The sequence below is a fragment of the Balaenoptera physalus genome, assembly GCF_965194825.1.
Source record: "Balaenoptera physalus genome assembly, chromosome: 1".
Classification (NCBI taxonomy): Eukaryota; Metazoa; Chordata; class Mammalia; order Artiodactyla; family Balaenopteridae; genus Balaenoptera; species Balaenoptera physalus.
In genome coordinates, this window is record NC_138882.1 from 98,422,014 (window position 1) to 98,437,321 (window position 15,308).

Genomic DNA, 15,308 nt, shown 5'->3' on the forward strand with positions numbered 1-15,308 from the left:
CCACCCTAGGCAGCAGCTGCCCTTGCCTCCCTGCAGATGTTTCCAGTTCATAGACTGCGTGGAGTTCACGTTGGTCATTTGTTCCATTTGCTCAGAAACAACAGCCAGCATTATTGGCAGGAAAGGGAGAGTGTGCCAACTCCAGAATCACATAAAAAGCTCTAGTCATGGGCACTGGGCGGGGCACGGGGGTGGGGGACAAAGGGGCGTGGGTTGGACTGTCTTGCAGTGACCTAGAGTTCTGTTGCCCCAGCTGAAGTCATGGTCATTAAAGCGAGGTCTAGCCTTCCACTAGGACTGGCCAGAGCAGGCCAGTTGACTCATCTTGGAGGGACAAGGACAGAATGAGATGCTATTTTGGAAGCCGGGAGTGATTGGAGTGGGCTCCACAGCCCGCCTCTGAGCCTAAACCCTTGACCTAAAACAAACTTATTTCTTTGTTGCTTTGAAATCAGGAAAGATTCCAGGGTTAATGAAAGATTGGATGATGTTTGGTGTTAAGGGTTGAGAGCAAGTACAAATAGATGTAATTCAAGTTAAATTGTGGGCCTCATGTGCCCCCAGGTTTGCAATGCAGCTGTTTTGGCAGGAGTTGGCTGTAATATTAAGCAACCTTTACACCCTGCGCAGGAGGGGGCCCTTCCCAGTGGTGAATAGTGTCGAGTGATGTGCCAGGCCCTCCAGAATGAATGACACATGAGAAACGGAAACTATGATTATTGCTTGGGATAATGTGGCTCTTGAGACCGGTGCTGGGAGAGTGTCACCTGTGGCACGTCGGGGGCCAGAGTGGCTCTTAGGGGCCAGTGACCTGGCAGGCAGCATGTCTGGAACTGAGCATCTTCAGATCTGAGCTGCCTTTCCCCAGGCTCACAGAGGAGTCATGGGTGGGACTGTTGGGAACCCACCGAGGTCGCCTGCTTCTGCTTCCCCGGGGAGGCGGGCGCCATCTCCAATGCTGACAAACCACTCAGAACGGGGTAAGCAAGTTCCCCTGGCAACTGCGGACAAGGGAGAGGAAGATGATACTGCCTCCTCCAAATCTCCTTTGGACACTTCCTGTTTCAGAAGCCGGGAGCCCTGCTGGGGGATTTGGACAGGAGTAGAGTCGCTCCACCGAGAAACTGGGAGAGTCAGTGCCGAAGAGACCAGCATCTCGGGAGTCCTTCCTCTTGGATTCCCAAAAAGCCTGTATCTCACGCTTTGGGGAGGGTGGTAGGTGTGAAATGATTTTCTTTTAATTCAATATTTATCAAGCACCTCTTGGGTGGAGCCGTGGGCTGGGCGCTGGAGTGGCCCTGACCGTGCAACAAGGACCCTCCCCTGTGGCACTCACACACTGGCAGAGGGGGAGGTGAGCAAGTTCGTGGGCCAGCTGCCGGGCCCACGTTGCTTCCCTCAGCCCTCGGTCAGCTATCTTTGTCATTTATCAAGGGGGAAATGAAGACACAGAATGAACAGTTTGTCCACCATCATCCATTTAGAAACAGAGTCTAAAGAAGACAGAGGAGCGTGTCTTGCAGCACAGGACTGGGCCTGACAGTGATCTCTCCCCTGCGGCATGTCGGTGAGGGCGGAGCGGGGCGGGCCTGGCACCTGGATGGAGAGGCACGGACGTGCGCGCCGTCAAGCATCTCACCGTAGCTGAACATCCATTAGGCACAGCCGGGGTGCTCCAGGTGTAACTCGTTAGCACCCACTACTGCACCCATCCGCATGGGTTGACAGGCAGACTGGTCAAGGATCAAGTGCAGCCATGAAAGAAGAAAAAATCAACCACAGACTTGGTGGGAGGGTCCTAGGCGCTTTGACTGGGGATTCAGAGAGAGGGGGGACCAGAATGACAAAGGAGCCAGAGAAGCAGAACATGGATAGAGCCCCTCCAGCAAGAGACTGAGAGAATCAACCCTAAGAAAATGCAGGAACTGGGGAGCGCATCGTTATGGATTCCCAGCCATGTGGACTCCCAGCCTTTCTGCTAGCGAAGAACCCTGGCTGCTTGCTCCAGGTTTGACCTTGAACTAGCCACTCTGGGCATCAGATTCCTCTGGTGCTCCCTCCCACCCCAAATCCTCATATTCTGGAAACCCCATACCAAACCCAGTGATCTGGGGCTTCTTAGCCCCATTACATCATGTGTCACACTAAATGGGCTAACCAGGACCAGAAGTGGTTCTGGGTCCTGCAGATAGAGCAGTGACAAGCCAAGTGAGGAAAGGAATAAACTCTGATGAAGAGCTCTGGTTGTGAAAAGGGTAACACAGGAAATAAACAGAGTGAGATGACGGAGAGTGCATGTGTGTGTGTGTGTGTGTGTGTGTGTGTGTGTGTGTGTGTGTGTGTATGTGTAGAGGGCTCCATTTTAGATAAATCACAGAGATGAGAGAATGAAATAGGCTATTGTATATAAAAATGCTGAAACCACAAACTGTAATGTAAATAGCAGACATTCTCCCTGAGGGTGCCTTTGACCAGACCCAAACTTTGACCAGAAAAATGTTGCTCTCTATCTGTACTGGTTTGCAATTGAAGTTAGATGCAGAAAGCTATTTTTGGTGAGGAAGAGGTCTTCCTAGATCCCTCCTGACTCCTCGGTGGACGTAGAGACATATGGTCAGCATTCTTGCAAGGTGAGGAGCAGAGAGACCTGAGAATAATACACCACACATTCAGTGAGAATTTATTGTAGGTCTCCTATGTGCCAGGTACTATTTCAGGCTCTTGGTACTTTTGGGAGAAGGGGAGAGGGAGGGAGATATAAAGATGAATAAGGTATAATTTCTTATGGAGTTTACTTAAGGAGTTTACTAGCTACTGGGGTTTGCTAGCTAGTGAGAGGAGCAGTCATGTAAATAAATAACTACAAAGTGGTGTAATAAGTGCTCAAACAGAGGAATGTGTGAGATGACGTGGGAGTACAGAGGGGGAAGCTGTTGACTCAGCCTGGTAGTAACTTCAATCCTTTGTGGAAGTGGGTGGGGTTACATAAATAAAAATAAGTTCCACCTGGAGAATCATTATATTCTGCTCTATACAGCATCATTCCTAAGGGAGCATTTACTAGATCCTGCCGGATACTGATGCTTCAAGTATTGTATTGAAAGCTTTCCTCAGAGGGTTCACTGAACCCCAGAGCGCATTTCCAGTGTCAACATATTTTTTCTTTTGCCCAAACTGATCATCTAAAATATGATTGTGGATCACTTGTCCGGGGAAAATTCCTCACCTCCAAGTCATGGGAGGACTGACAAGAATCTTTGTTTAAGAACATGGGTTAATCAACCAGCAGACCTGCCTTCAGAATAAACGCTAACGGGCCTTCTAATGTTAGTTCTGTGTGTTCATTATTTACACCTTGCCTACTTCCAAAAAGGATGGGAGCCGTTCATAATAAAAGAACAAGGCACGATGGAATCCCTGACACAACAGGTGCCAAGGGCTGACGCAGGGCCTATAGATGCCGTTGGATACCTCAGCAGAGTGTGGTTACTGAGACAGAACACCAGTGCGGAGCCTCTTGGCTGCCCACACGAAACCAAATTATACAAAGCTCTACCACTAAGCAGTTCAACAAAGCAGGCTAGTTTATTAAGAAAAGCAACTTTTTTTTTTCTTTTTTTTCTGGCACTAAACTCCTCGGAGAAATGTATCCTGAGAAACTTTCTATAGGGAACATAGCAGCAGATAGTATCTTCGGTCATGATGAAATGCAGTACATACTTCCTCTGACAGCTTTCTGTATTTACCTTTAATAAAACGCAGAGAGGCTGAGGTTATCTGGGAACGTGTCTCAGCAGGGAACTAAAGTAATATGGTTCCAGGACGCCATTGTCTCATATGGCCCACTGCAGGAGTTGCACGCAGAGAGTGTGGATGGGGAGGGGACTGGCTGATCTCGAGGCACAGGATATCCCCCTGCTGAGCTGAGCTTTGACAGGTGCTGGAACGCAGACAGTTGGCCCAATAACACACTGCCCCTAGTAGCTGGCCTGACTTCTGAAGCAAGTCTTATCATTTAGGACACTGAAGGATTTCTGCCCAAATGACAATTTGGGTTTTGGCATAATTGATGTGTAACTGTCCTCATGGGGTTCATCGAGAAGAGCCAGGGCTTTGAAGGCAAGACAGACTGGGGTTTGGGCCCAGTTCTGCCATTTACTGGCTGTGTTGCCCAGAGCAAGTCATTCACTGGCTACCATGCCTTAGTTTCCTCATCTGTGAAATGGATCTAATAATACTCACTTGCAGGGTTGCTGTAGACTTGTGAATGATGTGTGTACAACCCCTGGCAGAGTGCCTGGCACAGGTTGCTTGGCATCCAGTCATGCAGCTCTCATGATCATAAACATGAGAGGCCTTGTGGAGTAGGAGGGGAAGACACATATGTCCTCAAAACAGGGGCGTTCCCACCCAATCCCTGCGGGAGTGTCATCACATTTGTTAGGTAGAAGGTAAAAAGTAGGGCCCGGGCCATGGTCCTGCTGGCAACATTTAGCATCAGCAGTTGCTCTATCCGGAGTTCATTCCTACACCTTCTGGTGTTTATAGACAAAGGGCGTGGGGATCGAGAGCAGGGTGTACAGTTGGCCACCCTGGGGACTGTGGAGATACCCAGCATGGGTGGTCAGAAGCCTGGGGCTGTGATGAAGAGGAGGCTGGATTGCGAAGAGACCCAAGGTGGTTTGAGAACTCATGTGCACCAAAAGACAGGAAGCACTCCAGCAAAGGCCGGGAAAATGGACCAGTGGGACCTGTGCCCATAGAAGGGAGAGGACAGGTCAGAGATTGGCAGGCACCGAGGGAGGGCCTGGTGACATAGGCATAGGGAGCGAAACATCCCGGTGGGACCTCCGCGGGGGGTTTCTGTCCCCCCCGCCCCCCGAGTCAAGGAGGCCAGAGATGGCTCCATCTTCACACTGCCTCTGACCAGATGGGCGACCTTGAGTAGATCCCTCTGTCTCTCTGCCTCAGTTTCTTCTGCTGGGAGATGAGACGAATGATACCTACCTTGCGGGGTTGTTGTGTTTACTTACTGACGTGGACCGTGTGAGGAGTTTTGCACGCTATGAAGAACACCAAATATTGTTTTTACTGGAACACTCACGGGTTTGAAAGGAGAAACTGCTTCTCAGCCCCTTGAGTCAAGAGGATGGAATTTGGTACTGCCCAGGAATATTCTTTGGGATTGGATTGAATTTAGGCAGATGGCAATCTCTCTGTGTCTCCCTTCCCCTTAATTCTCTCTTTCCTTTTCTGTGCGATCTGAGGGGGCTGGCTAGGTGGTGCTCCAAGGCTGTGCTGCTAAATTCTCAGGGATTTTCTTGCTCAGCCTGCACCCTGAGTGGCAGTGGAAATGTGCTGCCACCTGGTGGTCACTGCTGCACATAGCGCCCCCACAGGGACACAGGAATAAAAGCCTCTTACCCGCTATGACTCCGGTAGTTGGAGCACCTCCTCACTTCCTAAGTGCCTAGAACCTGGAACAAATAGAGTTAGCTGAACCCTTCTCTGCATTCTCCACTAGAGCTCAGAGGCCTTCTGACACACTCAGTGTGGGTGGAGGGTCTGGTGGGTGGGGCGTAGGTGCCACGAACAGTTCCCCTTGGCTGGGCAGGATTTCCTGTTGCTCAGAGTGAAGGAACCGTGACCTCTCTCCTCCCCCATCACACTGGCTCTAATGAGTCTCTCCTGAACTCAGGCTATAGGGAGTCCCTGGCTCCTTGGTCACAGCTGAAGTCCTAGTAGGAAGCCCCCTGGGGACAGTGGCTCCAGATCAGCCCAGCCTCCTCCCTCTGGCTTGACTGAGAGGCAGAGAAGGAAGGGGGGCTGGCAGAGGGGGAGTGAGAGCAGACCACGGTCCTGGAGTGACTCTGATCACTTGTTCTTTCTAAGCCTCTGCTGCTGGCTAGCAAGCATCAAGTTCTATAAAAATATAAATCTTTGGGGAAGTGGCGATGGGGCCAAGAGGAAGTGAGCAAAATGATTTTGTGCAACTCTGCAGGCAGCAGTCGAGTCAGTGAGAGCCAGCCCCCTGGCAGAAGCCAGCACCTTCCGCCTGCCTGACATCCTGTCTCAGCAGCCACCTGCACCGGTTCTGGGGCTGCAGAGTCCTTTCCTTGGGCCCCTGCTAACACTGCCTCTTGTTGTTACTGCAGGCTGGGTGCTGGGATTTCCCAGGCTTTTCTGAGAAGCTGCAAAGGATCAGATGAACCATCTCTGGCCAGGCTCTTAGGCTACTAAGCAGAAACCCAAGGGCCAGGTTGCGGCCTTGCGGTTGATCTGAGTCCAGTTGCCTCAGCCCACGGTGGCTCCAGGCCAGGGTTTGGGACGCGAGAGGCCTTTCCCTAGGACTCCAGTTGCTTTTTCTCTGATTCAGGCTCATGGTTCCTCCCAGACCCTTCCCTCCTCCAGATTTTCAGGTTTTTTCAGTAGAACCTAAACAGACATGGGCTTTCTTTTAGATGGGAAAATCTGCTGAGCCATGTTTCACTTATAATTTATTTTATTATTAAATTTTTTGTGTGGGGGGCACCTTGGTCCAACAAAAGGTTTTCTTTCTGGTACAGAGCTCCCCTTGGGGCCCAAGCCCTTCTTGAGGTCTGCTCGTACAAGTGTCTCTCTGGTGCCTCCATCTCTTCCTCGCTCAGAGTTGGTGCTGGACCTAGGTTATAATTGTGTTTTGTTCCCATAGTCTTGGTCGCCACTTTCTTTTCCAGACTTGGGTTTAGAACCTCTAGTTGATAATGTGGCAACATCAAATCCAGGGACACCTTGTATTTGTGAAAACCTGTTCACTTGCTTATGCATTTACTGAAGCCAGGAGCCTGGGTTTGAATGCCAGCTCTGCCACTTCCTAGCTCTGCACCCTGGGGGGCAAGTTACTTAACCCTTCTGAGCCTCAACAGTAATGACAGTATCTATTTCATCAGAGAGAATCGAAGGAGATCAGATGTATAAAATGCTCAACACAGCAGCTGGTATAATGGAAAGTGCTTCACAGGTCCTAGCTGATTGGTATTCTATTCCCAGTGCTAAGTTTATGCCCCTGGTTCACTGAGGTTCCTACTCATTCATTTGTCAACATCCTGAGCACCTAGTAGCTGCCAGGCATTGTGGTAGGGGATAGAAATGCAGAAATGAAAAGGGGAGATCTCTGCCTTCCAGGAGCTCAAAGAATAACAGGGGAGGGATTATATAAACCCAGCATGGGACAGGGGCGGGTGGGGTCTGCAAATTTTTCTTCAAGGTTCTGTTTGAGAAGTGTCTAGAAGGAAAAGTGCTTGTTTTCTGGGTGGATGCACAGGAGAAGGGCTTTCCTAGCCAGAAAGGAGCACGTGCGTAGGGGAGAGGAAGTGAAAGAGCTCACTCTGAGCCCCGGGACACGTGGCCCAGTGGCACTTATGGTTTCCTGATGGACCAGGCAACAGGAGACTGCAGGGGCTGGGAGACCCCAACACAGAGAGTCTCCAACGCCATTCCAAGGAGTCTGGACTTGATTGTGGGGGCAACATGGAGGCTGTAGAGGGACTTGCACCTGGGGCTGGGTTAGAGGGCTCAGAGGTGATGAGGGCAGTTCCCTGACTAAGAGTGGCTGTGGACGGGGGATGGGGAAAGGGGACAATTCATCCTGGTTTCTCTGTCCTCTTTCCCTGACTGCCCTTTGGTGTTCGGTCTAGAATGAAAAGGACACTCAGGGCCCCATCTTACGCCAAAATGCTAAGTGGCTGTGAAAGCCTTCCTACTCACCCCTCAGATCAGCCCCCTGAGTATCGATGGGCTCTGTCTACTCAGAAAATATAAAGGAAGGGCTTCCTTTATTCATGGAGAGGAAATGCCCCAGGTTTGTGCAGAGGATTCTGGGAACAATTCCTGGGGAGGGGCTGGGGAGAGGTGGCTGGGTCGGTGGCCCCAAGTGTGTCCCCTGTCTCTCCTTGTTCCTGTGTGTTACGGTCTCACAGGCTACCTTGTCCCCACCACGCTGCCCTTGTGACCGGTCCTGGAGCAAAACCCTTCTACTTAGTTTCTCTAACCCAGATGAGATGGGCTGATTCTGGAAGGACTCACCTGGGTCTTAAAGGAGGGGAAATAGGCTGGAATCTGAAAACATACACCAGTAAGGTTTCCAGCTCCAGCTGTCACTTCCATCCCTAACAGCTCGGCTCACTTCCGGTAGGATGGATCTGTGGTTCAGGGACTTTCCCTGGCCTCCACCTCCTTCTCCCTCCCCCGAGCTTCTGGCCCACAGCTGCACAAGGGCCACAGGCTTTTTTCTTTAAAGGCAGGAACTGTCCACTGTCTGCCCAGCTCCCAGACACAGAGCAGCTGTCTGTGCCCCACTCTGCCATGAGCCCACTCGCTCTGTCCTCGGCCACCCCAGGCGGACCCAGGGTTACCAAACACTCCAGGAAAAATGTTCCTTAGCTACACCATCACCACCGCCAGGCAACACGACTCATCCCTACCCCAGAGGGTCTTTCTCTCACATAAGGTTTTGGTGCTACTAGGTGGCTGAGTGTTGGGAGCCGGGGTACATTGTTGGCAGTGAGTTACCAAGATTCAACAACTGCTTTATAGCGAGAAGGACTTGTTTTGGTTGCACGCAACCTCCTAGAAATCGCTCTCTATGTCTTCCTTCTCCCGAGCAGAGATAAAGAGAGCAGTTGCAGTAAAGACATTTATGAGAGGTCACGTTGGAGGCTGGTGACAACTTTCATGTTCCCAAAGTGCAAGGATGTGGGCACGGCTAACACTGGAAAATGCTGGAGCGACAGAAATGCAGTTGGAGAGGACTGCCTCTTAATGTCTGGGGAGTTGGCTCAGCTCCCTGAGCAAGTCTAGCAGAGATGAGCAAGGTACACCAGACAGACTTGGGATGCGGCAGGGGTGGGGAGTGGGGGGGTAGGGGTGTCGACGGATGGTGCCGAAGCAGAACAACTAAAGAAGACCCTGGCAGGCCCCATGCTGAGGCATCTCGCCAGTGCCCCAGTGAGAGGTGCTTGTTAGTAAACACCAGAACAGCACTCCTGTGATCGTCGAATTTTATTTTTTGGCTCTACAGAGATTGGTGCTTAGAAGTAAGTATTATCAACCCTTCAATCCACAGTGTGGGCTTAGGTCCAACTGTTCCTTTTGCTGTCTCTCTAAATAACCCCTTTTGGGCGGCACTGAGAAACACCTGAACCAGGTGGACTCCAAATAAAAATTGCATTCAAGTGTCTGATTCCCAGGAGTTCCCAGGTGAGCAACTTCAGGGAGAGGGTCTGATTTTCAGATAGATGGCTGTTCCTGCAGGGTAGGGGTGGGGCTTGGGGCCGGAGGGCAGGAGGTATGCTGTGTGATCATGTGTACATGTTGCCCTTTCCCTCCTTTCTGCATGGCTGGTCATCCCGTTGTCCCTCAAACAGATTTGACACAGGCTGGTTGCTAGTGTGAGGGCATGGTGGGTGTGTGGGCTGAGAAGGGAAGATGAGGGTCAGCAGATGTGATGCTTACGGGAGGTGCTGAAGTTTTGCTCATCTGAACAGGGAATCTTAGTTTGTCTCTTTGGCAAAAAATGTTTGATACAAAGGCTGGGTCCAGCTATGCCGCAGCAGAGTCAACTCATGTGACCGAATTCTCAGTCCTTACTGTTATGCGCTGTCTTAGTCCCTTTGGGCTGATATAACTGAATACCAAAGACTAAGTGACTTAGAAACAAGAGAGATTTATTTCCCACAGTTCTGGAGGCTGGGAAGTCCAAGATCAAGGCATTGGTAGAACCTGTGTCTGGTGAGAGCCAACTTCCCGGTACATAGATGGTGGAAGGGGCAAGGGAGCTCTGTGGGGTCTCTCTTATAAGGACACTAATCCCATTCATGAGGGCTCCACCCTCATGACCTAATAACCTCCTAAAGCCCCCACCTCCAACTACTTTGACTTGAGGGTCAGAATTCAACCTATGAGTTTTGGGGGGACACAGTCAGTCTATGGCATGTACTCTTTAGAAAGAGTACATTCTGGCTAAGTTTAGGAGCCTGCCACCAAAGTCTATTTCTTTCTCTTCTGTGTGTTCTGTTTGCCTCCTCATTGCACGATCTTTCTGATAAGCTAGCAGAAAGCCAGAATATTACGTAGTCAGTGTTCCCAGCTCCTCTCTCACCCAGAGTGACATTCTTATCTAGTCCCTGAGTAAATGAATGCTGAGTCTTCTCCATGCCATGAACATGCCCCCACCCAGCCCCCATTCTTTCCATCTTCTTGCTGAGTGTTCCTGGCTCTGTGCTTCCTCTTGGCCTATCTCACTTCCTGAAACACCACTGAAGAACATTGTTTATCTTGATGGAGCTTTAGTAGCCCTCCAGGGGCAGGGGAACTAAGAGCAGCATCATTTTCACTTTCAGCCCACGTAGAACTGTTCTCCAGTCTTCTGGGAGCCCAGGGGTGTACGGCCTGCATTGGGGCTGAAAGTGATGGCCCTGTAATGGACTGTCTCTAAGGAGAGGGGGAGAGGGGGTTCCACCAGAGAAGAGAAGGAATGGGCGAGTTGTGAGTTCTGGATTGTGGCTGCTGCACCTGGACCTCTGGCAAGATGTCTGGCAAGAGCTAGGCTGACTTGTCCACACGGATCTTGTTGGCACACATGTCACCTGGGAGGCTCCACTTGGAAAGCAAGATGCCTGTCAACAGCACTGCCGTGTCCTTGGCCAATGCTACCTACATCACTGTGGAGATTCTCATTGGGCTCTGCGCCATAGTCGGCAATGTGCTGGTCATCTGGGTGGTCAAACTGAACCCCAGCCTGCAGAACACCACCTTCTATTTCATTGTCTCCCTAGCCCTGGCTGACATTGCTGTTGGGGTGCTGGTCATGCCTTTGGCCATTGTCATCAGCCTGGGTGTCACAATCCACTTTTATAGCTGCCTTCTCATGACCTGCCTGCTGCTGATCTTCACCCATGCCTCCATCATGTCCTTGCTAGCCATTGCCGTGGACCGATACCTGCGGGTCAAGCTCACGGTCAGGTAACTTGCTTGGAGAGGGGTGGTGTGGGGCAGTGATAGAGGTGCCTGGGAAATGGGGCTAAAACCTCCAGATCTCACACTTTTTGAGTGGAAACAAATCCAAATTGGCCTCTTAGCTTGAAAGAGGTTCTCTTCACCATTTGGTGTGTGAAGGGTTTAACAACGATGAGGAGAGACTTGGGAACTAGAAACAGAGGAACACTCCAATCCCTCCCCACTGACTACAGGAGTATATGCTCAATACCCTGGAGGGCTAAAGATGATAAAAATTCGATGCATCTTTAATTAGTGAAAAATGCTCTTGACTTTTAGAAATGATAGAAACATACTAGATGATAACATAAGCAGAGAGAAAAGAAGGAGGTAAACTGATGTTTCTCTTCTTTGCAAATGTAGGCTATTTTAAAGTTATTTTAATTTTGCTTCCTCTTCCATGTTGAGAAGGGGACCAAAAAAGTTCTCCATTGCAGAAAGTAGTAACAACTTTTCATGTGACCATGTGAACAGAACAGACTGCCAAATGAAGAAATCTAATTCCCCAGGTGTCCTGAATTACATTGGTATCTTGTTGCTCCTCTCTTCTCTTGGGGAAAGAGCATGGTGAGGGAGCTACAGACAACTTTTGATACAAACGAGCCTGGGTTCAAATCCCAGATCTTGAGGTCTGATCTTGGGCAAGTTATTTAGCTTTCTGCGTCTCAGTTCCCCATCATAGTGTTAAGATGCTCTGAACTCAGATTCACCTCCATTCCATTTTAGCTCCAACACTTTTAGCTTCTACAAGTTGCTTAACTTGTCTGTTTCATTTTTTTCACCTATAAAATGGGGATGATAATTGCACCTTCCCCATAAGATCAAATGAGTTAATACACGTAAAGCTCTTAGAAAAATACCCAGCACACAGTCTGTGCTCAGTAAATGGTAGCTGTAACTACTATGATTTTCACCATTACCATCAATGAAATGGATATTGTCATAAAAATATCTCCAGTTTATCATGAGATTTTATTGAGAGAAAGTCTACTGAGTACATAGCCAGTACTTAACAAAATCTGCTTCCTTCTTATAGCCTGTGTAGAATGTTGCCAGGAAGAATGGTTTAAGGAGAAATGGTGACTTTTGATTGGATGAGTCTTTTAAGGTCCTGGAAGCACTTCAACATGACTTTTGCAACTCCATGAGAGTGGAGTCTAACTCAAACCCCAAGTGTGGTGCAAATAGAGAAGCAGGGGCAGACACAGGTAGGGGGTAAGTGTGGGACAGGCAGAGTCTAATTTATGGACAGCAGCACAACAGCCAAAAAACAAAACAAACAAACAAAAAAACCAGTGCAGAGCACAGCAGGCAAACATGCTTTGAGCAGATTATTTCTCCCCAGGTAAGGCAATCCCAGGAGACTTTGATTGATAACTCTTACCTCCCAGGGACTGAAGAATTCTTGGGCTGGAAATGGAACTGTGAATGGGGTACGCAAGCCCCTGACTCTAGGCAACGTACTCCTGCTGCTTTGGAGGTTGTACTTCTTTAGAAAAGTTCCCAGAGAACTTTGCTGGAGTTTTCTCTAATCATTGTCTGCTCATCTTGTCTTCATATCCAGTAGAGTTTAGCTGAAATCACCATAGAATACCAACACCCTCCAGCTCCAACTCCCCCCACCCATTAGCAATTCCTGCTGTGAACTCACCAACTCTCTTCAATTCAAACAGATACAAGAGGGTCACCACTCAAAGAAGAATATGGTTGGCTCTGGGCCTTTGCTGGCTGGTGTCATTCCTGGTGGGATTGACTCCCATGTTTGGCTGGAACGTGAAACTGAACTCAGAGTACCACAAAAATCTCACCTTCCTTTCCTGCCAATTCCGTTCCGTCATGAGGATGGACTACATGGTCTACTTCAGCTTCTTCACTTGGATTTTCATTCCCCTGGTTGTCATGTGTGCCATCTACCTTGACATCTTCTATGTCATCCGGAACAAACTCAATCAGAACTTTTCTAACTCCAAAGAGACAGGTGCATTTTACGGACGGGAGTTCAAGACAGCCAAGTCTCTGTTTCTGGTTCTTTTCTTGTTTGCTTTGTCCTGGCTGCCTTTATCCGTCATCAATTGTATCATCTACTTTAATGGTGAAGTACCACAGGTTGTGCTGTACTTGGGCATCCTGCTGTCCCATGCTAACTCCATGATGAACCCTATCGTCTATGCTTATAAAATAAAGAAGTTCAAGGAAACCTATCTCTTGATCCTCAAAGCCTATGTGATCTGCCAGCCCTCTAATTCCTTGGACTCAAGCACTGAGCAGACTTCTGAGTAGCTATCCATGAAAGATGACTCTCCGTCCCATTGACCTTCAGATTCAGCATGGACAAACACTTGAGGGCCTATCCACCTGGGCCATGGGCTCTCACATGTTTGATTCCTTCCAGTGATGTGGGAAGCATTTGGCTGGCTGCCTCCAATTGTATCTTCCCTACTACCCTCTTTCTCTAATTCAATTTTTTTCTTGTCCTTCTTTTCTAATTCAATTTTCTGGGTGTCTGACTTGAGGAAAATGTTCTATTGTTACTACTGCCTGTGTTCCTCCTTCCCAAACAGAAGTCATGGAATCTGAAGGATGCCTCATTGACTTACTGACCAAAGGGTCCCAACTGGGCTGGACGTGTACATAATGGTGACTCAGTTCTACTCCATTATGGAATTAAGCAGAGAACCCTGCTCTCAGCAGATGCCTGGAGGATGGATGGAATGCAAGGAGTGAACTGAGTTTAAGAGGGACTTAACTTGCTAGATTCACCTGTAAATGTATTTGAGTAAATAAAAGATAATAACTAATTGTTGTGTAGCTCTTTGCCGAGGGCCAGGGTCACTTGGAGCTTGAAGACCCAGCTGGCTGCTCCTGGCACTCAGCCTGCTTCTACCTGATGCCATGTGGCATGTTTGCCTATGTAAATTCTAGGACCCTCACCCCTGGCCCCAGAACACCCTGCTCCTTTTTCCAGGGCTGATCAGAGCATTTGTCAACTTTATGAACCATTCATCAAGTGTTAGAGAAGAAATAATTCTTAGAGCTGAGTCTTAATCATCTCCTCTGGTATTTTATTATTTAATAGGAATAGCGGGAGTGGGGCAAAAAGAGACACCAGATAGTTATTATTTGTTGAGCACTTTCTATGTACTATTTTGCATGCATTCTCTCTTTTGGTCCTGACAGTCTTTTAGGTACCACCATTATTACCATCTCTATTTTGCAGAAGAGAAAACTGAGGCACAGAGGTTTTAAGTAACTTGTCCACAATCACACAGTTAACAAGTATGAGAGCCAGGATTTCAAGGCAGTCCTGCTTTATGGGAGAACCCAAGATTCTTGCTACCTATCCCTAGACATGCAGAGTGACTTGTAATTTCTACAAAGTCCAAACTCTTAAGTTCACCTTATGTACAATTAACAGAATCATGGGTACAAACTATGATTTGTATACTCAAGGACTGCTGGGTTTTTTGCCTTAACTGCTGTTGCCAATTGGGACACCAGACAGGGATGGCGTTCTAGTCAAGTCATTCGGGCATTGAGTGTGGCTCTGGAAGTTCGAGGTGGCATCTCTGATTGGGCTATCCAAACTTGCAGCTGTGGACTCTCACTCCCAAGACAATAAATATATTAACTTGATGAGAGTAGCAGGATGGGGATTTCAGTTAAACCACATCAAAGAGGATAAGTGTACTGAAAATGTTTTTCTTATTAGTTCTTAGCCAATCTTGAAAGGTTATCCTGACCCTAATCTTAGACCAGAACCTGATAACCCTATTTATCTTGTTAACATTTCACTTCAGGGAAATGTCCTCATGTCTTCTCTTGTCAGCCCAGGAATAATCAACACTATGTGGGATGTTGAAAAACCCGCACATAGCATTTTCTACTAATGCCAAACCGAGTGCGTCACCCCGCCCACCCACTTCCTGACGCCATTCACAATCTTATGTTAGAGGCAGAGGACTGCAACGCACCCCGCCCCCCATTCCTAGGGGTCCCTGGACATGGGAGGGGACTTTTGTCCTGACAAATTCCCCATCAACATTTTGGGGGATCTTTTTTCTTTCAAAAGACAGGCCTCCCCCACCTCCAATTTTTTCGTAATGGTATCCCCTCTTTTGATTTCAGCATTTTCCCCCAAATTAATTTTTGTGTTTAGTTAAAATGCCCCTCCAGGATGAGGCCCTGGGTCTACTCTGGGGCATTGGGTGCTCCTGGCACACTGTTCTGCCCAGGACTCACCTTTGCCCAGTTGGAGACTTGAGGGAAGTGCTGGT

The 15,308-nt window shown here is 48.8% G+C and overlaps 1 protein-coding gene and 1 pseudogene across 2 annotated transcripts in view; one reads left to right on the plus strand and one right to left on the minus strand.

Annotated features, from left to right (window-relative positions):
* The window catches only part of LOC309645959 (proteasome subunit alpha type-3 pseudogene), a 452,949-nt pseudogene that overhangs the window by 242,580 nt on the left and 195,061 nt on the right, over window positions 1–15,308 (minus strand). The window lies entirely within an intron of this gene.
* Window positions 4,962–13,832, plus strand: ADORA3 (adenosine A3 receptor). The gene is made up of 2 exons (XM_082431737.1): window positions 4,962–11,001; window positions 12,708–13,832. Exons 1-2 carry the CDS (start codon window positions 10,619–10,621, stop codon window positions 13,312–13,314), a joined length of 990 nt encoding a protein of 329 aa, XP_082287863.1. The 5' UTR covers window positions 4,962–10,618; the 3' UTR covers window positions 13,315–13,832.